We start from the raw sequence: 23,681 nt of genomic DNA on the forward strand, positions 1-23,681 counted from the left end.
TCTATCAAATCTTCTCTTCCCAAAGGCTAACAATACCAGCTTCTCCAGTCTTCCCTCTAAGCTGTGTGGGTGCAACAAATAGGCCATGCACAACCAACATTCATAGAGTCATAGAGAGATACTGCACTGAAACAGGCCCTTCGGCCCACCGAGTCTGTGCCAACCATCAACCACCCATTTATACTAATCTTACATTAATCCCATATTCCCTACCACATCCCCTCAATTCTCCTACCACCTACCTACACTAGGGTCAATTTACAATGGCCAATTTACCTATCAACCTGCAAGTCTTTGGCTGTGGGAGGAAACTGGAGCACCCGGCAGAAACCCACACGGTCACAGGGAGAACTTGCAAACTCCGCACAGGCAGTACTCAGAACCAAACCTGGGTCGCTGGAGCTGTGAGGCTAACCACTGCGCCACTGTGCCGCCCTAAGATTCCCCTTAAGATCCGCGCCTGTGTATCAATCTTAAAGGAATCGTACATTGGAACAAACAGGCTGTGCACAGTAAAGAAAAATTAGAGGGAACATTGCCCTCCACATAACTGAAGTCTCTCATCCCTGGTATCAGTTTAATAAATCACCTCTGCACCCTCTCCACAGCCTTAAATCTGCAGCCATTAGGCCCAGGAAGGGGATGAGCTTGTGCCTAGAGCTCTCCTGGGAGAAAGAAAAAAAACTTGGATTTATATAGAGTCTCTCATGACCTCAGCATGTCCCAAAGCATTTTTGAACTGTAGTCACTGTTGTGGTGTAGGAAACCCAACAACCAATTTGCGCACAGCAAGTTCCCACAAACAGAAATGTGATGATGACCAGATAATCTATCTTTAGCGACGTTGGTTGAGGGACAAATATTGGCTTAGGACACTGGGGAGAACTCCCCTGCACTTCTTTGAAATAGTGTCATGGGATCTTTTATATTCACCTGAGAGGACAGGCGAAATCTCATCCAAAACGCAACATCCCTTACAGTGCAGCACTGGAGTGCCAGCCTGAACTTTGTGCTTAAGGCCCCAGAGTGGGTCTTGAACTCACAACTGTCTAACTCAGAGGTAAAAGTGCACCCCACTGGGCCAAGGCTGGCACTCTTAAGGGAGGAAAGATTTGTGCCTCTGCCTCTTCCACAAGTGCCCTGGCCCGTCAGGTGCCAACTCAATACCTACAAAGACAAATCAACTGTGGTGTCTTCAAGAGAGGGAGAGAGAAAAGGATGAAAAATTGGGGGAAAATAGCTAACCGAGGATTTCAGCAGCAGCAGTATATTGTGATGTAAGCTGAGAATCCGCTTGGGTAAATTTAGAAATGGACTCCATTTGTTACAAGTCAGCAAATGGTCTGTAAGAAACAGAAATGATTATTTACAAACGTGTTGCATTAATGCTTCTTTCTACTTTTGCACAGATCATTCTCGAAGGTGTAGTCAGTCCAGACCAAAAGGCCAGTATTGCAATTTTTGAAATCAACATCACTCCTGGTTATTGCATTGGTGAGTTTTTAAAAATTATTGTATGAGTAAAAATAATTAAATTGTTCCGTTACTTATGGAATGTGTGGAGCCATTGTTGAATGCGATATTTAATAGTAAGATTAGGGAGCTAAGGAGCTTCTCAGCTGTTAACCCAAACTGTTCACCCTGCAGTGTAAAATTTCAATTTTAATCAGGCAGATAACATAAGTAATAGGAGCAGGAATAGGCCATACAGCCCCTCATGTCTGCGCTGCCATTTAGTAATAGCATGACTGATCTTCTGCCCCAGCTCCATTCCCCGCACCCGCCTCCCCCCCCCCCCCCCACCCCAATCCCCATATCCCTCAATTCCCTTAGTGTCCAAAAATCTATCCATCTTGGTCATAAATATACTCAATGGCTATTTTCAGATTTCTGCAGTCTCTGTAACTAGGGTTACCAACTGTGATTGGATGTATTCCTGGAGGTTTCATTTTATGACCACCCATCTCTAACCACTCCACCCAATCAAAACAGCCCTTTTATTCCCCCGTCTTCAATACTTTTACAACTAATAATCCAACGTATCCAAAGAAAATGTTAAAAAAATATGTATTTTTAGTGCCCTGATGATTTTTCTCCCAGGGTATTGCTTGCAGCAGTGTTCTGAAGGTTAATGAATAATTTCTGGAAACTCCAGGGTGAATCCTGGAGTGTTGGCAACCCCTATTGCTGGCGCAGGTTGTAAACAATTAAGGTGCCTGCAGGGCATGCAAGGCAGAATATTGGTGCTTTTTGCAGTGATTCTATGTCCGTGATACAAAGCGCAACTGAGTCCAATTTCGAGTGCCAACTTATTAAGTTTAAGTCTATCTCTGGTTGTGCTCTATATCCCATACCATGAGCACCTTTTCACCAAGTGCTGTTACAATTACAGTGTGTACCTTCGAAGAAAATCATCTCTGCGGCTACAACAACAGGTGGAACCCAAATCTGAACTGGCTGGTTGGTGGAGGTTCGGTCCGAGATTCACCCTCAAACCTGCCTACCGATCACACTTTGGACAATGAGCAAGGTATGTTTTCTATCACTCAAGCATTTTAGATGGGGTAAAACAAAAATCTACTTTTATTCATGGAAGGCTCATAAGATATTCTCATAGAATCAATCATACAGCACTGAAAGAGGCCATTCAGTCATTGTGCCTGTGCCGGCTCTTTGAAGGAGTTATCCAATTAGTCCTGCTCCCTGTTCTATTCCAGAAAGCCAATTGGCAAAGGATGGAACAGGAGCCAATCTTTACATAAGCTTATATTTATTCAGAGTTACACATTACAAGCATACGTTCTTAACCCAACAACTACAGTTTCAGTCTGTGTCTATTTATAGGGGGTCAAGTGAATCCCCTGATAATGCCCACTACCTGCATACAATAAAATGCAATTAATATACAATTAACACATCCTACTGCTCTTTCCCATCGCTCTGCAACTGTTTCCATTTCAAGTATTTATCCAATTTTCTTTTGTAAATTACTATTGAATCTGCTTCCACCACCCTTTCAGTCAGTGCATTCCAAAGAACAGTACAGCACAGGAACAGGCCATTCGGCCCTCCAAACCTGCGCCGATCTTGATGCCTGCCTAAACTAAAACCTTCTGCACTTCCGGGGTCCGTATCCCTCTATTCCCATCCTATTCATGTATTTGTCAAGATGTCTCTTAAACGTCTCTATGGTACCTGCTTCCACCACCTCCCCCGGCAACAAGTTCCAGGCACTCACCACCCTCTGTGTAAAGAACTTGCCTCGCACATCCCCTCTCAACTTTGCCCCTCTCACCTTAAACCTATGTCCCCTAGTAACTGACTCTTCCACCCTGGGAAATAACTTCTGACTATCCACTCTGTCCATGCCGCTTATAACTTTGTAAACCTCTATCATGACTCCCCTCCACCTCCGTCGTTCCAGTGAAAACAATCCGAGTTTATCCAACCTCTCCTCATAGCTAATGCCCTCCAGACCAGGCAACATCCTGGTAAACCTCTTCTGTACCCTCTCCAAAGCCTCCACGTCCTTCTGGTAGTGTGGCGACCAGAATTGCATGCAATATTCTTAGTGTGGCCTAACTAAAGTTCTGTACAGCTGCAGCATGATTTGTCAATTTTTATACTCTATGCCCTGACTGATGAAGGCAAGCATGCTGTATGCCTTCTTGACTACCTTATCCACCTGCGTTGCCACTTTCAGTGACCTGTGGACCTGTACGCCCAGATCTCTCTGCCTGTCAATACTCCTAAGGGTTCTGCCATTTACTGTATACTTCCCACCTGCATTAGACCTTCCAAAATGCATTACCTCACATTTGTCCGGATTAAACTCCATCTGCCATTTCTCCGCCCAAGTCTCCAACCGATCTATATCCTGCTGTATCCTCTGACAATCCTCATCACTGTCCGCAACTCCACCAACCTTTGTGTTGTCCGCAAACTTACTAATCAGACCAGCTACATTTTCCTCCAAATCATTTATATATATTACAAACAGCAAAGGTCCCAGCAATGATCCCTGCGGAACACCACTAGTCACATCCCTCCATTCAGAAAAGCACCCTTCCACTGCTACCCTCTGTCTTCTATGACAGAGCCAGTTCTGTATCCATCTTGCCAACCCCCCTCTGATCCCGTGTGACTTCACCTTTTGTACCAGTCTGCCATGAAGGACCTTGTCAAAGGCTTTACTGAAGTCCATATAGATAACATCCACTGCCCTTCCTTCATCAATCATCTTCGTCACTTCCTCAAAAAACTCAATCAAATTAGTGAGACATGACCTCCCCTTCACAAAACCATGCTGCCTCTCGCTAATAAGTCCATTTGTTTCCAAATGGGAGTAAATCCTGTCCCGAAGAATCCTCTCTAATAATTTCCCTACCACTGACATAAGGCTCACCGGCCTATCATTTCCTGGATTATCCTTGCTACCCTTCTTAAACAAAGGAACAACATTGGCTATTCTCCAGTCCTCTGGGACCTCACCTGCAGCCAATGAGGATGCAAAGATTTCTGTCAAGGTCCCAGCAATTTCTTCCCTTGCCTCCCTCAGTATTCTGGGGTAGATCCCATCAGGCCCTGGGGACTTATCTACCTTAATGCTTTGCAAGACACCCAACACCTCCTCCTTTTTGATAATGAGATGACTGAGACTATCTACACTCCCTTCCCTAGGCTCATCATCCACCAAGTCCTTCTCCTTGGTGAATACTGATGCAAAGTACTCATTTAGTACCTCGCCCATTTCCTCTGGCTCCACACATAGATTCCCTTCTCTGTCCTTGAGTGGGCCAACCCTCTTGTTCTTTATATACGTATAAAAAGCCTTGGGATTTTCCTTAATCCTGTTTGCCAATGACTTCTCATGACCCCTTTTAGCCCTCCTGACTCCTTAACAAAAAACAATTCTCCTCATGTTCCCCCTCTATTTTACCAATTACCTTAAATCTGTGTCCTCTGGTTACTGACTGTCCTGCCAGCGAAGAATTTTGTAGTATAAAAACGTAAAGGGTTAATACTGAAGACAGTGAGAGGGACCCCTCCCACTGTATGAGCGATGATGTAACAGTCACATGAGAGGAAGAAGGTATAGCTTGAGAAGAAGGTATAGCAGCACAAAGGATGCTAGCTTAGGTGGGTTGCAGAGAGTGTATATAGTAACTGGTAAATGATAGAGTTGTTAGTTAACCTTTACCAGAGTCTAAGACTTTCTCTAGAATGCCCTAAAACCGCTACTAATAAGAACCAAACAATGCAACATGGTGGCAATGGTGAAAGCGACCAGGAGTATTTGAAGACCTCCTCACCTTTGGAAGAAACATCAGGGGAACAACAGAGAAATTTAAAGATAAGTACTGGCCTGGTACAGTAAAAAAAACTACTTACCGACAGAAGAGGCTGTGAAGAGCTCGGCAGTCTCTCAGACCACACCACAGCAGCGTGGGGCTCTGCGTCGGTACTTCCAGCACATCCAGCGGTCGGGTCTGAGTCTTCATGCCGGGCGACGCTGCAAAGCAGTGAGACCGTGAAACTGGTCATTTATTTAAACGGTGCACTGGAAAAAAAAAATCAGGTGCAGAACATGATCTCCGTCAAATCGGTGACTTGGGAGGTGATTACAGTCGGCAGCCATTGCTCAGCCTCACCGAGGAGAAAAAGCGCAGTAATCGTCGGAAAGGTCAGGGAGTGTGGGAAAGCCCTGAACAGAATGCGAACACCTCAAGCCAAGGCTGAAAATTTTAAAATTGAAAGGGAACACCCTAGCAAACAAAAGGAAGCAGTATGGGTCCAAAATTGGCAATGCCTGAGAGTTTCCAGAATCAAGAAAGTCCCAAGCAGGTCCAAAAATGGCTAGTATAGAGAAAAAGTTTCTTAAGATTCAAAATTGCTTCTCAATTCCAGACCTTTGCTTCACATCCTCCTGTATTCAGTAGGAGTGATAGTGGACAATGTAATTTTCCAACAAGGGATCAATGAGGCTACCGATAAATTCGAAGAGGTACTCCAAGCCTTTGATAAATATTTTAATCTCCGTACCAATAAAATTTTGGGAAGAGCCAAATTTAATAAGCAGGCGCAGATGATTGGTGAGTCTGTAGACTTCCATATTAATGATCTTTCTCGATTGGCAGAAGGTTGCGAATACGGGGAATTAAAGGCAGAACTAATTAAAGACAGCATAGTCGTTGGCATTGTGGATAAATCCTTGTCAGACCTGTTGCAATTCAAGGTACTGGAAAAGGGCATTCAAATTGTAAGACAGATGGAAATTCGCAAACAGAATAGGGGCACCCTACAAGCTGAAGACAAGCCGTGGATGAGGAGGAGCCCAGTGCTTGTTCAACTGTTTAACCCAAAGCCAGGGAAACTCTTTGGGAACAGAAAAAACATACTGGTGAGAAGGCACATGAAATAGGAAAACCTTGCCAACATTGTGGAGCCAAGAAGACCCACAGGTGAGAGCAGTGCCCAGCAAGTAAAACTGAGTGTTTTAAGTGTGGAAAAAGTGGACACTATGGGAAGATGTGCCACAGCAAAATTTCCTCGCTTAAAGGTACAAAGCAGAAGACCTTCACGCAAACAGCAGTGAATCAAGTACAGCAATACCCACAAGAGAAAGAACCGGGAAAGTTCTTGGGAGAAATCAGTAATCCAGACCAAGATTTCTGGACAGCAGACATCTATGTGAATGGACACCTCACAAATTTTAAGCTGGACACAGGGGTTAGTGTCACGGTATTGTCTGACCAAGAGCCCTGGGTGAAGAGACATTATCTGCAACTGACAGATATACAGTTGTATGGTCCAGATGGGACACAACTGTGAGTAGAAGGCAAACTCCAAGCAACTCTTCAGCATTAAGGAAGACAACTGGTAGAGACTTTATACATCTTACACGATCAAGAATTTTCTTTACTGAGCAAGAATGCATGCTTAGAACTGCAGTTGATTGAAAAGGTAGCCGAAATCAAGTAAACAAATGTAAACAATTCCTTCCAATCGTCAGACGATGCGTTATGGAGGGCAACTGCAGATCACCCATCATGCGGATTTTGTAGGTGACATAGAGTCATGTTCACAACACACAGCACAAAGTTGACCAGCAAGCACACAGAAGTTGTGCGAAATATGACAAGACCAGAAGAATGACTAAGAGTGCATTCGCATTAGACAATATTGTACACATGGGTGGTCGCAAGAAAGTCCAAAAAGGAGAACAATGAAGACGTTCCATGAGTATAGGAAATACTTTACTATAATTGACAATTTATTAGTTTACAACAACAGAATTGTTATTCCTATTTCAATGAGATCGATATCTAAGATCGATTACACCAAAACCATTTGGGTATAGCCAAGTGCAGAGCGAGGGCACGATCTTCAGTATGGTGGCCTGGGATATCTAAGGCTATCAAGACCATGATCAACACTGTCAGACATGCGTGATACAGATGCCAGAACAGTATGGACCGCTGTTAACTACCCAATTTCCAACTAGTCGGTGGGAAGTCATATATCATCATTATCAACTACTTTTCCAGGTGGATGGAAGTCCGACGATTACATTCTACGACCACTGAGGTAGATAACAGAATCCGTACAGACATCTTCGTGACACATGGGATTCTGCATGAAATGTCATCAGATAACAGACCTCAGTTCGCGAATGAATGTTTTACCCAGTTTGCTATGAAGATGGGTTTTCAGCATCTTACGAGCTCACCGAAGTATCCACAGTCCAATGGCGAGGCAGCACGATGTGTGAGAACCATAACATTTTTGCTCAAGAAAAATGAAGACCTTCCTATCTCACTCCTAGTTTATTGTTCAACGCTACTGCTATACGGATTATCACCAGCAGAAATACTAATGGGAAGGAAGTTAAATTAGTGTGGGAGAAAGGCATTGAAGTGGATGATCAGCCATGATCATGTTGAATGGTGGGCAGGCTCGATGGACTGAATGGCTTACTCTTGCTCCTATGTTCCTATGTTCCTACTGAGGAACACAGTTTCCAGTAATCCATTTGCAAGATCCAGATGAAGATGAACAAACCCAAACCGAACAGAATACTACAACCCGTAGAAATTAAAAACCAAGTCAGCAACACAGACTTCCTACGAAGACTACTGATCATCCCAGACAGATTACAACCAGATCGGGGAGAGTTGTCAAACCTCCGATGAGATTGAATCTGTAAAGTCAGAGGCTTGGGGAGAGAGAGAGTAGTAGAGAAGTCATAAAAGTATATATGTTTGGAAAAATATTGGATTAAGACCTGGGAGGAGGTGTAGTATAAGGATGTAAAGGGTTAATACCGAAGACAGTGAGAGACTCCTCCTACTGTACGAGCAATGATGTAATAGTCACATGAGATAGGCTGGAGAAGAAGGTATCGCAGCACGAAGGATGCTAGCTTAAGTGGCTTGCTGAGAGTGTATATAGTAACTTTAAATAATAATGAGTTGTTCGCCTTAGACTCCAGTAAAGGTTAACGTTCTCATGAAGTCTTTACTAAGTCAGTGCATTCCAGATCGTAACAAAAAAAAAATTCTCCTCATCTTCCCCTCTGGCTCTTTTAACAATTACCTTAAATCTGGGTCCTCTGGTTACTGACTGTCATGCTAGTGAAAAGAGTTTCGCCTTGTTCACTTGATCAAAATCTTTGTGTTTGGTTTCAGTATGCTTTTTCATTCTGTACTAATATCCTAACTTGAAAGTATGAAGCATAAATAATTAAGGAAAATGCAACTTCACATAAACAAAAGTGTGGATTTGGTATCAAACCCACAATATTCTTCAAAGATGGATTACAATTCAATTGACTTGGATCAAGGTATGGAAAGGTACATTATGGGGTGTTTCCACTATCCCTTTCTCTCCGTGTTACAGAGGCCACAGGGCAGAGAATCAGGGCAGCAATGTTGTAGCCTTGGAATCAAAACCATGATCCGTGTGAGTGCTTCTCCCCTCCACTGGGAGTGCATGGATAATGAAATATAGGTAGCAATCATTGAACTGTGCGATGGGAGCTGACTTTTTGTCTGCAAGAGGTTGCTGGACTGGTTCCTGACTGGGGCAGAGATCATATCATATGGAAGGTAAGTGTCTTTCTACAGAACACTTGGTCCGTGTGATCTCCTGGATTGGTTGTGATTACCTGAAGTGGTCGGAGAGGAATTTTCCAGAGTATCTTTTCCCTTTATGGGCCTGGGTTTCCCCACTCTGTTTTTCTTTGCCTCTCTCTCTATAGGCTTCATGACTGTGTGGGTGGGGAAGGTGCATGGAGGTTGGTGGTGGTAGGGATTGTCTCATCATGTTGCTTCAGCCATCATGAATGTGGGCCAGGCTTGATTAGATTAGATTAGAGATACAGCACTGAAACAGGCCCTTCGGCCCACCGAGTCTGTGCCGAACATCAACCACCCATTTATACTAATCCTACACTAATCCCATATTCCTACCAAACATCCCCACCTGTCCCTATATTTCCCTACCACCTACCTATACTAGTGACAATTTATAATGGCCAATTTACCTATCAACCTGCAAGTCTTTTGGCTTGTGGGAGGAAACCGGGGCACCCGGAGAAAACCCACGCAGACACAGGGAGAACTTGCAAACTCCACACAGGCAGTACCCGGAATCGAACCCGGGTCCCTGGAGCTGTGAGGCTGCGGTGCTAACCACTGCGCCACTGTGCCGCTTGATAGACCAATTGGTCTTTTCCTGCCCATCAATTTCGTAGGTGTGTATGTAAGTAACTGTGTCATTCCAATAGTTAAAATGCTGTCTGTCCTTGCACTAATAACATTTTACCATGTTGAGGCACTGAGTATTCAGACACCTCATGAAAAGGAAAGCGGACTTAGATTAATTCCAATGCGAATTGGAATGTCTAGCAGAAATTCCTCCTAGCTCAATGTTGCTTCAGCATGAAATCAAAATAAATGACCTCAGCTCTCAATAGACTTGTGGGTGGACCAAGTATTGAAGAGCTTTTAGGCTTTATCAGAAGAAGTCTTTTATGAATGATGTCATTGAGAGCTGGAAGGAACACCAAGCTGCCTCCGTGGGGGACAATCCAGAAAGAATTCTGACCACAAATAGGAATGAAGCATTGCATATTAAAGAAGCACACACATCAAATAGTGACATGAACCATCACAGATTTTTAAGGAAATAGTCCTATTCACATCTGTAACTAAGCAGTGCGATAAATACTCCACAAGAATTATTTACTCATAGCAAAACTACACATCAACTCTAGAAATCACCAGAAAATGCCAAAGGGTGATTGTCATAAAGCTTTATATAATCGCACAAACTCATAATGAGGGGTTGCAGATATGTGGAGAAACTAGAGAAGCTGGGATTGTTCTCCTTGGAGCAGAGTATCAGAGATTTGATAGAGGTGTTCAAAATTACAAAGGGTTTTGATAGAGTAAATAAGGAGAAACTGTTTCCACTGGCGATACAGTCAGTAACCAGAGGACACAGATTTAAGATAATTAGCAAAAAAACCAGAGGGGAGATGAGGAGAATTTTTTTTTTCACAGCAATTTGACACGATCTGGAATGCACTGCCTGAAAAGACGGTGGAAGCAGATTCAATAGTAACTCTCAAAGGGGGAATTGGATAAATACTTGGAAAGGAAAGATTTTCAGGGCTATGGGGGAGGAGCAGGGGAGTGGGACTAATTGGATAGCTGTTTCAAAGAGCTGGCACAGGCACAATGGGCCAAATGGCCTCCTTGTGTACTGTCTGATCCTATAATTCTATGATCTGTAGGACCCAGTACTTTGTGAATCACTGTATCCAGTGACAATTTGACATTAATAAAGCTTTAAAGGACCCAAGGAAAGCTAACTAATGTGCAATGAAACAAAGAATATTACACAAGCAGCTGAACTTTTGTTCTGATTAATAACAAGGATAGCAGGGTTCATCCAGATCACTAACTGATCCCTCATGTAACTGTCTTATTGCAATAAGCAAGGGGGGGAAAAAAATCACAGATCTGCACTGACAGAGAAAATACTGACGCCTGTTTACAAGACAGTGAACAATCAGATAACATAAAAGAAACACAACATTCCACGACTGTCCAGCAAAACTCAAAATATAAGCTTGTTCTTAATCAATCCAGACAAAGCATCTCCCCCCGCGCCCCCCCCCCCCACCCACCCCCACAACCCTTGGGTGAATGATCTGCCCACATCCTGTTTTGTTTAAGATGGAATGAGTATTTCTGGTGCTGGTTAGGTAAGCACTGTTGCAAGATTATGAATTTAATTCATGTCTTATGACTTTGTGCTGAGAATTTCTTGAGAGAGCCTCCTTCCCCACAGCCTGCCAGCCTGAAGGTTGAGGCTGTATCTACACTACTGCTATCAGTGGCCATGTTGCAGTTATAGTGTACATTTACCTGACACAGAAAAAGCATGGAGTGAGGCTCCGGGGGAAAAGGGAAGCCTCACTGTACTCGGTTCCAATGCCAGTTCAGGCATTCGCAACAGATTAACAGGAGGTATTAGCGTCAGTGCAGCAGAGAGTGACACCACTATTCCCAGCCAGAATGGAGATGATTGGTTAATTGGTGAAGAAAGGTTTGCGGATTTGGTATTCCTTTAAGAAGAGATTATCCTTGTCAGACAACCGCTATCGAATGACAGTGGGATTTATGTTTATGTATGAAGCAATGATTTATTTCCTAAGAATTTCCAAAGTAGGTTTGTGGTCATACAGCTCATCTGAGTTTGTATGTTAGTCATGCCAGGAAAGTAAACTGCGCTCTCGTGCTGGAGGAAAGAATGATTTTTCCATTCATGAATTGTGTTGTGTTTTCTCCTGTGCGATGCTCATGCCGGGTTTGATGATGTGCAGCATTTGCCAAAGGAAAAAGCTACCGTTTTCTGAAAACCTCATATGAGGACTGTTACAACATGGAATAGGAAGAAAGTAAAAATTACATAGGATTTACAGCACAGAAACAAGCCATTCGGCCCAATTGGTCTATGCTGATGTTTATGCTTGGCATGAGCCTCCTGCTACTCCTCTTCATCTCCTATCAGCATAACCTTCTGTTCCTTTCTCCCGCATTTGCTTATCTAGCTTTCCTTAAAAGCATCTCTGCTATTATCCCCACTCACTCCTTATGGTAGCGAGTTGCACATTCTAACAACTCGCTGGGTAAAGAAGTTTTGTCTGAATTCCCTATTGGATTTATTAGTGACTATCTTATAGTGATGGCCCCTAAATCTGGTCTCCCTCACAAGTGGAAACATCTTCTCTACATCTACCGTATTAAACCCTTTCATAATTTTAAATACAGGTCAACCCTCAGCTTTCTCCTTTCTAGAGAAAAGATCCCCAGCCTACTCCATTTGTTCATGGGTGTGGAATAGCTTGTTTAATACTTTTTTAAAATTCTTCCATGGGATGTGAGTGTCACTGGCTAGGCCAACATTTATTGCCCATCCTTAATTGCCCTTGAGAAGGTGGTGATGCCTGCCTTCTTGAACCACTGCAGTCCATGTGGGGTAGGTACACCCCGAGTACTGTTAGGAAGGGAGTTCTAGGATTTTGACCCAGTAACAGTGAATGAACGATGATATAGTTCCAAGTCAGGATGGTGTGTGGTTTGGAGGGGAACTTGCAGTTGGTGGTGTTCCCATATGTCTGCTGCCCTTGTCCTTCTAGGTGGTAGAGCTCATGGGTTTGGAGGGTGCTGGCGAAGGAGATTTTATGAGTTCCTACATTGTATCTTGTAGATGGTACACACTGCTGCCATTGTGTGTTGGTGGTGTAGGGATTGGATGGGGTGCCAATTAAGTGGTCTGCTTTGTCTTGGATGGTGTTCAGCTTCCTGAGTGTTGTTGGAGCTGCACCCATCCAGGCAAGTGGAGAATATTCCATCACACTCCTGACCTGTGCCTTATTGACGGTAGACAGGATTTGGGGAGTCAGGAGGTGAGTTACTTGTGGCAGAATTCCCAGCCTCTGGCCTGCTCTAGTAGCCACAGTATTTATATGGCTGGTCCAGTTAAGTTTCTGGTCAATGGTGACCCCTAGGATGTTGATGGTGAAGGATTCAGTGATGGTAGTGCTGTTGAATTTCAAGGGGAGACTTAATCAAATGGTGGGTCTCTTTAAATTCCAAGGTATTTGCTGCATAAACTGAAAAATTTTAGGTTATTTCTCGATTGCTGTAGAAATGTTACTTTACTTTGCAAGGAGCTGAACCACCACAGCTTAAAAAAAATCCAGAAAGTTTCACTTCAACGTTTGAAAATATTCTGAGTTTTAAATTCAAAAGAAAATGCTCTTACAGGCAATGTAAAGCACGTCTGCTGTCTCCAGTTTATTGTGATGTTGTGCCCCTGCTCCTAGTTAAACTTCCTTGCTTACAGTAGACAGCATATTAACTGGTCAGAGGTCAAAGTGGAGTCCAATCGAAAGCACCATTGCCAAACTGTTGCTAAGTCTTCTCAGCCCTTTCCTAAGCCCATCCTCACACACAGGGTAGTGGAAATCTGGAACTCTCTTCACCAAAAAAGCTGTTGAGGGTGGAGGTCAACTGAAAATTTCAAAACTGAGATTGATAGATTTTTGTTAGGCAAAAGGTATGAAGGCAGGGATTGTGCCGCTAAGGGGTACACATGATAAACTTGCAGGTAATGACAGCAAAATGGCAGAAATATTAAATAATGACTTTGCCTCAGTGTTTACAGGGAAACTAACATGGTGGACATCATGCTAGAAGAGATCAAAAAAATTATATGAAGAAATTTAAGATAGAAATGAGGGAGATAATTGACAATCTAATCAAACTTAGAGAGGATAAAACCCAGGTCCAGATGGTTTGTATCTGTGGATATTTATCCATGAGCAGCGTGGTGGGAAGTGGTATTCCACAGTGATTGATGCACAATTTTACAATTTTACATAAACGATTTGGACTCAGGAATAGGGAGGACAATTGAAAAATTTGAGAGAAGAATAGAAGGATATGTTGATAAGGTGAGATGAAGAAGGGTGGAGGGAGACTTGTGTGGAGCATAAACACTGGCATGGATCTGATGGGCCTAATGGCCTGTTTCTGTGCTATAAATGTTTTGTAATACTTTGTAATCAATGTGAGTAGACAGAGCTAAGATACAAACCAGCCATGATCTAATTGAATGGCAGAACAAGCTCGAGGGGCTGAATAGCCTCCTCCTGTTCTAATGTTCCAAACCTGGGGCATTGGTTTCACCAGCACTTATGGGTATGGTGGCTAAGAATTTCACTATCACGTGGGTGTAAAACTAGCATTACATAAGTTAGAGAAACTGTCATTTCATTTCTGTTTACACAGAGACTGGAGAAGCTGGGATTGTTTTCCTTAGTGCAAAGCAGGTTAAGCGGAAACTTAGTCGAGGCATTCAAGATTATGAAAGGAATTAATAATAAATAAGGCAAAACTGTTTCCACTGGCAGGAGGACACAGATTGGCAAAAGAGCTAGAGGGGAGATGAGGAGAAATAGTTTATGCAGCGAGTTGTATGATCTGGAATGCACTGCCTGAAAGTGTGTAGGGAAAACACTTACCCAAACTTATAGTTCGTTTTGATGCGTGAATTACAAGAGAACAAATTGGTGACTTACTCAAAAGGTTATTATGCTTAATGGGGTTATGGTTTATTTAAAATTATTACTGAAAATGGTTACAGATTTAAAGGTTTGAGAAAGAAGAAAAAAGGAAATGATAATGAAAACAACGACTGCTTTATTACTTTACTCCCAGCAGGTAAATGCTTCACCAATATCTAGTTCAAATATGTTACCAGTAAACCCAGTCATACGATCAGCGAAGTGGCCAGCTTCTGTTGATTGTAGATAAGTGCGTCTAATGCTCGGCTGTGTTCCTCTTACCTACGCTCAGTTGGGCTACCGACACTCGGGTCGGGTTTTCTCCTTCCCTCACTCGCAGTGCTGGTCTCTCGCGACTGCTGCTGAGGTCTCCAATGTGTTCAACCTTTTATACCTATTTTTTCAATGGTGTACAGATGTTACATCACTAAAGCCTTCTTGACCTATGGATAATTGCCTTAGGGTATTGTGTTATTCAGTTGTAACACGAACATACCAAACACTATGATAATGATTGGTAAGCTAAATGAAGGGTTCTTTATGACAGAATAACAGAATTCCTGGAGAGCTCTTCAATACATGTGCTACATGCTGGCTAACACTGCTCCAACTACTGTATCACATGTTAGCTTGCATCACTTTCTGTGCTGATGTACACTAAATATTTACATATTCAGTAGTATGTTAACTAGTATTAAAGCAATTAAAGCAATTTCACAACAAGTATAATGTCCAATAGTCTGTTGCACCCTTTGTGTAAGTAAAGCCCGCCCCAACTGTCCATCGAGCTTAAACTTCTTTTAGTAAATTTCCATCCTGTCCAAAGCTGCGGTTGAGTTGACAACTTCAAAATACAAACTCCAAATTATTTGTTACGATCAGATGAGGAGATTCCCCTCTTTTCCATCTCCTTGTTTGATTACAACTGGTTTACTTCTTTTTTGAAAAGTATATACTTGCCAATTCAATGAGTGTTTAACTGTTTATGCACTGTGATTATAAAAGAACCAATCAGACAGGTTTTCTTGAGTTTAACAAAGAGGTTAGCTTTATTATTCGTAAACAAATCTAAGTAAAATAATAAAATACGCTCTGAAATCCACACACACACACACAAACTCAAAGTTCACACACAAATAGATTACAGAGTGAGGGGGTGGATATATTGGTCAAATTAGAGTTCAGAAAAATAAAAAGGGTATACAGTCAATGGAGGTTGGTGACTCAGCTGGCTTCAGGCGGAACTCGGTGGTCACGCGACTTTCCCTTGGTGGTCCCAATGCTTCCAATTTAGAGCTGTAGACAGCTGATTTGGCTGTTCTCCTGGAGACAGTAGTGTGGGGTTGATTTTGTTCAAGGAGTCTCTGTCTGCAAAAGGGGTGTCCCTGGGTGGTCATGGTCAGCAAACAGGGTTTGAAGCTTGCACATTGGGGTGGAGAGAGGGAGGAAGGAGGGATCCCACTCTGGTCTATTCTCATCAGCTTGTCACTTTTTGCAGAGAAATCAGAAGCTTAAGCACACGAAGCGGGGGCCTGTCACATGACCATCACCCAGTGATTTAAACATGGTCATTACTAGTGTGTTCCCCTTGCAACTTAATTATTTGATGTCATAGCTAGGATCCCATTGTTCAACTGGATATACATACGCATTAGGAGCAGGAGTAGGCCACTCAGCCCCTTGAGCCTGCTCCGCCATTCAGTAAGATCATGACTGATCTGATTGTAACCTCAACTCCACATTCCTGCATACCCCCGATAACCTTTCACCCCCTCGCTTGTCAATAATTTACCTACCTCTGCCTTAAAAATATTCAAAGACTCTGCTTCCACTGCCTTTTGAGGAAGAGAGTTCCAAAGACTCACGACCCTCTGAGAGAAAAGTTTTCTCCTCATCTCTGTCTTAAATGGGCGACCCCTTATTTTTAAACAGTGAACCCTAGTTCTAGATTCACCCACAAGGGAAAACATCCTTACCACATCCACCCTGTCAACGCCCTTCAGGATCTTATATGTTTCACTCAAGTTGCCTCTTACTCTTCTAAACTCCAGCGGATACAAGCCTAGCCTGTCCAATCTTTCCTCATAAGACAGCCCGCCCATTCCAGGTATTAGTCTAGTAAACCTTCTCTGAACTGCCTCCAATGCATTTACATCCTTCCTTAAATAAGGAGACCAATACTGTAGACAGTACTCTAGATGTGGTCTCACCAATGCCCTGTATAACTGTAGCATAACCTTCCAATGTTTGTATTCAATTCCCCTCGCGATAAATGATAACATTCTATTAGCTTCACTGCATATTAACATTTTGTGATTCATGTACTAGGATACCCAGATCCCTCTGCATCTCAGAGCTCTGCAATCTCTCACCATTTAGATAATATGCTTCTTTTTTATTCTTCCTGCCAAAATGGACAATTTCACATTTTCCCACATTATACTTTGTAACCTCCTTATGTCCTCTTTGCAACTTACTTTCCGACCTATCTTTGTGTCAAAGCAAATTTAGTAACCATATCTTTAGTCTTTTCATCCAAGTCATTTATATAAATTGTAAAAAGTTGAGGCCCACCAGTTGAATACCTCAGGTAATGGCCTTGATGCCTTGCTAAAGGGGACAGAATATGTGGTTCACTCAGATTCCCCAGGTTATTGTCCTTGATGGGTCTTTGCAGACATGGTGTCGCCATCTCAATGGATTGGAATGTGGAAGGGACAGTGATGCAAATTGGTGTAGCCATCTTTAGCTGCGAGCTCAAGTCACCTTTAGCCTCAGTTTTAAAAAAAATTCAATTCGGGTTTCCAGCCTGTGGATTAAAAGTCATCAGTTGGCATAAAACACGTTTTCGTGACATATTATTTAGTCTTATCAGAAATTGCTAGCAGACTGTGTTTTTGTTTTTAGCAGTCTCCAAGGCCTGCCTTCTGATCCTGCTTGTCCGAAAATATCTCACAGTTCAGCAAGTTTCATTTTAAAAGACTGAAAACAAGCATTTCTGCCATCAGCACTGTTTCCAGCTTCCCAGGGCATGCTGGTTGAATGTCAAGCTTAAAAATCATGTGAAAAGGTTCCTTATCCTTGCCGGTGGTGGAAGCAAATTCAATAGAATCTTTCAGAAGGCAAATTGGATCAATACTTGAAGGGTGGAAATTTGCAGAGCTACAGGGAAAGAGCAAGGGAGTGGGACTAATTGGATAGCTCTATCAAAGAGCCAGCATTGTCATGATGGGCCAAATGGTCTCCTTCTATGCTGTATGATTCTTATTGAAATCAACAGAAATGAAAATGTCGTACATTTAATCTGATATGCCTCCTTGTTCTAGAATATCTATTATACATTAAACTGCTGTGTCGCAAATCTGTATATTTTTCAGTACAGAAAATATATCTTAATATCAGACTGTCAAGACTAGTAAATGATCCACTTTACAATTATAATTGTTCTTGCAGGTCACTATATGTACGTTGATGCTATTTACACCACAAGTTTACATGAAGTGGCTCAGTTAATGTCACCGGTGACAACTTTTGCCCTATCTGGATGCCTGTCCTTCTTTTACCAACTCGAACAGACTCAATCCAACTTATTTGTGGTCTATACCAAGGACAGAATGGGCCATTATGAGGAGGTGTGGAGAGCGAATCAATCTACACACAATTGGAGTTTGGTAAAGGTGAATGTTAAAGCATCACATCCGTTTCAGGTAAATCTTCCTTTGGTGCAACAGCTTGTAAAATGATATAGTATATAATAATATATATTATGTACATATACAACACCATATAATGATTTATCAGTCACTATCTCTTTTGATGGCTGCTGGAGCTCCTCCACAATTGGAAACCTACATCTACATGAGATATTGATAGATTAAGTGAATGAGCAAAACTGTGGCAAATAGATTTCAATGTAGGCAGATATGAGGTCATCCATTTTGGACCTAAAAAGGATAGAATAGGGTATTTACCAAATGGTGAAATGTTAGTAACAGTGGTGATCCAAAGAGACTTGGGGATCCTGGTATATAGATCATTGAAAGGTCATGAGTAGGTACAGAAATTAATAATTGAAAAGGCTAATGGCATGCTGGCCTTTATAGCTGGAGGAATACAAGAGGGTAGACATCATGCTTCAGCTATACAAAACCTTGGTTAGACCACACCTGGAGTACTGGGAACAGTTCTGGGCATCACACCTTAGGAAGGATATATTGGCCTTACAGGGAGTGCAGGGTAGATTTACCAGAATGATACCTGGACTCCAACGGCTAAATTATTTGGCGAGATTACACAAACGCAACCGAGGATTCCACCCGCCCCCCCCCCCCCAACTGTGGTTGACAGGGCCCTCGACCATGTCCAACCCATTTCCTGCACTCCTGCCCTCACTCCGTCCCCTCCCTCCCAGAATCACGACAGGGCTCCCGTTGTCCTCACTGTTCACCCCACCAGCCTCCACATCCAAAGGATCATCCTCTGCCATTTCTGCCACCTCTAGCATGATGCCACCACAAAACACATTTTCCCCTCCCCTCCCCTCCCCTGTCAACATACTGAAGGGACCGTTCCCTCTACGACACCCTAGTCCACTCCTCCATCACCCCCAGACACCTCGTCCCCTTCCAATGGCACCGCAGCAGGTGCAACACCTGCCCTTTTACCTCCACTTTCCTCAACATCCAAGACCCCAAACACTCCTTCCAGTGAAGCACTTCCTTCAATTTAGTGTACTGTATTTGCTGCTCATAATGCGGTCTCCTCTACATTGCGGAGACCAAATGCAGATTGGGTGACCGCTTTGTGGAACGCCTCCAATCAGTCCACAAGCATGACCCCGAGCTTCTGGTTGCTTGCTATTTTAATTCACCACCCTGCTCTCATGCCCATATTTCTGTCTTGGCCTGCTGCAGTGTTCCAATGAAGCTCAATGTAGGTTTGAGGAACTGCACCTCTTCTTGCGTTTAGGCACTCTACAGCCTTTTGGACTCAACATTGAGTTAAACAATTTCAGAGCATCAGTGCCTTTTTTTAAAAATAATTTGAAAATTTTACTTATTTGCTTTATTTTTTAACCATGTGCCTGTCTTAAACTTGCTTTTTCATGTTTTTGCTTTTGGACGGAGCTGTTCATTATTCTGCCATTAACACTCTCTCTGGACTCATGCTTTGGCTTTCAATACAACTCTTAGCAATCCCTTTGCCCTTTGTTCTGTGACATCTCTGTCATTTAATCTCTCCTGCCCTCCATCCTATCACACACCTTCCCTTTTGTTCTTCCCCCACTCTCCCCTTTCACTTGCTCAAAGCCTATTACATTTCTAACATTTGCCAGTTCTGATGAAAGGTCACAGATCTGAAACGTTAACTCTGTTTCTCTCTCTACATATACTGCCTGACCTGCTGAGTATTTCCCGCACTTTCTGTTTTTATTTCATAAACTTGGCCATTGTAAATTGCCCCTAGTGTAGGTAGGTGGTAGGGAATATGGGATTACTGTAGGGTTAGTATAAATGGGTGGTTGTTGGTCAGCACAGACTCGATGGGCCAAAGGGCCTATTTCAGTGCTGTATCTCTGAATAAATAAAATAAATTTTTAAAAAATAAATAAAAAAACTAGGGTTGTATTCCCTGGAATTTAGAAGGTTAAGGGATGATTTGATTGAAGTTTCCAAGGTATTAAGGGGAACAGATAGGGTAGATAGAGAGAAACTATTTCCACTGGTCAGGGAGTCTAGGACTGGGAGCATGGTTTAAGAGAGAATTCTTTCAAGAGAGAAATTGGGAAAAACTTCTGCACGCAAAGGATGGTAGAAGTTTGGAACTTTCTTCCACAAACTGTAGTTAATTCTAGATCAAATTTTAATTTTAAATCTGAGATTGATAGATTATTGTTAACCAAACAGATTAAGGGATATGGGGCAAAGGTTGGTATATGGAGTTAGGTCGCAGATCATCCATGATCTCATTGCATGGTGGAACAGGCTCGAGGGGCTGAATGGCCTCCTCCTGTTCCTATGTTGCTATGCTCCTACCCTATCAAAAACTTTCAGAATTTCAAAGATCTCTATCAGGTCACCCCAACCTGTTAAACTTTTTCTGATATGTATAACCTCTCAGTTCAGGTGTCATCCTTATAATTCTTAATTTTTCCGCCTTCATCAATGCCTGTACATCTTTTTATATAGTAGAGAACAGAACTGTGCAGAGTGCTCCAAGTGTGGTCTAACCAAGGTTTTATAAAGGATAACTTGACTTCATCAGAGTTGGCACAAGTAAAACATTAAAATATCATAAGTTGTGATGAAGGTATGAGCCTATCTGTTCCATACTAAGTATTAATCTGTCTTTCTTTTTCAGCTGTTAATTGATGTACTGTGCTATTTTAGTGCTTTGCATTTTTATTTCAAATTTCTAGTGCTTATGATTTTTTTAAAACAAGTGTTTATTTTTCAAGGATTTTTTTAACATCCAAAATGTAATTCAAGCTCCAAAGTTGTCTGCCTTCGTACAGACTTTAGAAATACTTAACTGGCAAAATGTGATTTTTTTTTTCTCGTCTCTCTGGAATGTGCTGGGAAGTCTGCAGAGTTGGTGCATGAGAGAAGCCATCTGTGTCCCAGACAGTTACTGGTACAGTAATATACATTCACATGTCAAACTTTACAACAAAAAAAAAACACTGAGGGAGATTCTTAGATCATGAACTCAGAGTTTCCATAATGAAGGGTATATTTTGGATGAGCTGTTTGGATGACTGAAATGGAACAATTCAGAAGGGAGTTCTTTCCAGAAATTATAGTTATTTCTAAATGCTTTTCAATTCAAACAGTGTTGATTGTATGGGTAGTTGGAAGTAGCTGTTTGTGTATATGGGGGAAGGGGGAGCTTCTTGCTTGTACAATTGTGTTGGATGGCTGTGCTTATTGGAAACTATCAATTCTGTCTGTTTAAGTGAGCGTTATACATTCATTCATCTTTCATTTTAATAACTGGTGCTAGTTATGATATTAATTTATTATCGATGCAAAAATCTGAGTCTGGAGGGGCTCCGATCACATGAAATTGGAGCATTTTACTGCATAGGAAGAGCCCATTTGTGCCTCTGCTGGCTTTCTGAAGGAGTTACCTACTTAACCCTATTCCCCTGTGCTTTCTCCACACTCTTTTTTAAATGTTTCCTTTTGCAAATATTTATCCTCTTCCTTTTCAAAAGCTATTATGGCACTGTTCCGAGTACAGCACTCAATGTCCTGACAGTCCTCTGCCAGGGAAACTGCCTGATTTAGCTGATCAAAACCCTTCATAATTTTGAGCACCTTTACCAGATCTCCTTTAACCGTCCCTGGTCTAATTTTAAAAGAAGCTCCAGTTTCTTTAGTCTGCTGTCATAACTAAAGCCTCTCTTCCTTGGTATCATCTTTGTAAATCCCTTCTGCACCCTCTGTATGTGCCTTGACATCCTCCCTAATGTAAAGCACTGAAAACTGGAGATGATAGTCCCTGGGGCATTCAGGAAAAGGTGGATGCAGAAGTAGGTGATGACATGTTTGAGAACCTGAAAGGAAATGGAACTTTGAAATGGGGCAATAGAGAGGACAGATAAGATGAGAAGTGAGGGTGATAGTCATTGTTTAGAAAGGGTGCAGGAAATGATGTGTCAGAGCCAAAGGAGCCATTAATAATGTCGGCCAACTTGAGGGCCATGGAACAAGAGTTGAGTGGAGAGGGGATGAAGGAGATCTCGAGAGGGCTTCTTGAAAGAGATGAGTTTGGAGAGGGCACGGGGAGGATGGGAGAGGAAGCACAGAGATAAAGTGGATGGGAGCTTTGGGGAGAGTCTCAGCATACATGGGGAGAGGAAGGTGAGGCAGCTGAATAGATGGGCTGAATCTTCGAGATGAAAAAATCTACCAGGTCTTCACATCCTAGTGAAGTTGATAACAAAGTGGCCGAGAAAAGGGGTTTGAGACAGCTGTTATTTGCGGCAAAAAAAGATCTTGGGTTTTCCTGGGCTTCCCGTACCCCTGAAGTGTTTGAAGGTTTTAGGTGAGGAGTGTGAGGTGCAGAAATGCTTGTCCGGTGAGCGGAATCTGTCCGTGGATGACTGGACCAGTTGTTAGGTGCATACACACAAATTTGCAGCCCTCTTACTTAGAGTTACGGAATGATACAGCGCAGAAGGAGGCCATTCGGCCCATTGTGCCTGTGCAAGCTCTTTGAAAGAGCTATCGAATTAGTTCTACTCCCCCCTGTTCTTTCACCATAGCCCGTTAAACTATTTCCTCTTCAGGTATTTCTCTAATTCCCTTTTGAAAGTTACAATTGAATCTGCTTCTACCGCCCTTTTAGGCAGCACATTTCAGGTCATCACAACTCGCTGAATAAAAAAAATGTTTCCTGTGGTTCTTTTGCCAGTTACCGTAAATCTGTGTCCCCTGCCCACCACCCGTTCTGACACTGGAAACAATTTCTCCTTATTTACTCTATCAAAATCATTCATGATTTTGAACACCTCTAACAAATCTCCTCTTAACCTTCTCTGCTTTAAGGAGAACAATCCCAGCTTCTCCAGGCTTTCCTTATTACTGAAGTCCCTCATCCCTCGTACCTTTCTAGTAAAGACTTAAGGGAGAGAATATGGTAACTACCTGGGAGAGTGGGTGATTTGGTCAGAAGAAGGTTCCCCATTATTTGCCAGCTTTTGTTTCCTTTTTTATTGAATGTTTTTATTTTTCCTGGCCTTTGTTTATCTTTGTTCCCTCTCTTTTCAATTTTTAGTTGAGCCTATTTATGCTAGGGTCACTGTTTCCTAGATTTTTTTTTACTCTTACATTGATCTGCCTGTCCCACTTTACTTCCTCGAACTAGATCCAACACTGCAACAACAACTTGCATTTACATAGCGCCTTTAATGTAATAAAGTGTCCTAAAGTCCTTCTCAGGAGCAATTAACAAACACAATTTGACACTGAACCATATAAGGAGATATTGGGGCAGATGGCCAAAAGCCTGGTCAAAGAGGTAGGTTTTAAAGTGC

At 42.4% G+C, this 23,681-nt stretch overlaps 1 protein-coding gene across 4 annotated transcripts in view; it reads left to right on the forward strand.

The window, feature by feature from the left end:
* Window positions 1–23,681, forward strand: part of mamdc2a (MAM domain containing 2a) — a 148,812-nt gene that overhangs the window by 59,075 nt on the left and 66,056 nt on the right. For all 4 annotated transcript variants that reach the window (XM_068030580.1, XM_068030584.1, XM_068030581.1 and 1 more), the window contains exons 4-6: window positions 1,410–1,494; window positions 2,393–2,530; window positions 18,095–18,348. In XM_068030580.1, coding sequence (XP_067886681.1) covers window positions 1,410–1,494; window positions 2,393–2,530; window positions 18,095–18,348 — 477 coding nt within the window. The remainder of the gene's footprint in view (window positions 1–1,409; window positions 1,495–2,392; window positions 2,531–18,094; window positions 18,349–23,681) is intronic.

This window comes from Heterodontus francisci, chromosome 4, assembly GCF_036365525.1.
Source record: "Heterodontus francisci isolate sHetFra1 chromosome 4, sHetFra1.hap1, whole genome shotgun sequence".
In the NCBI taxonomy this organism is placed as follows: Eukaryota; Metazoa; Chordata; class Chondrichthyes; order Heterodontiformes; family Heterodontidae; genus Heterodontus; species Heterodontus francisci.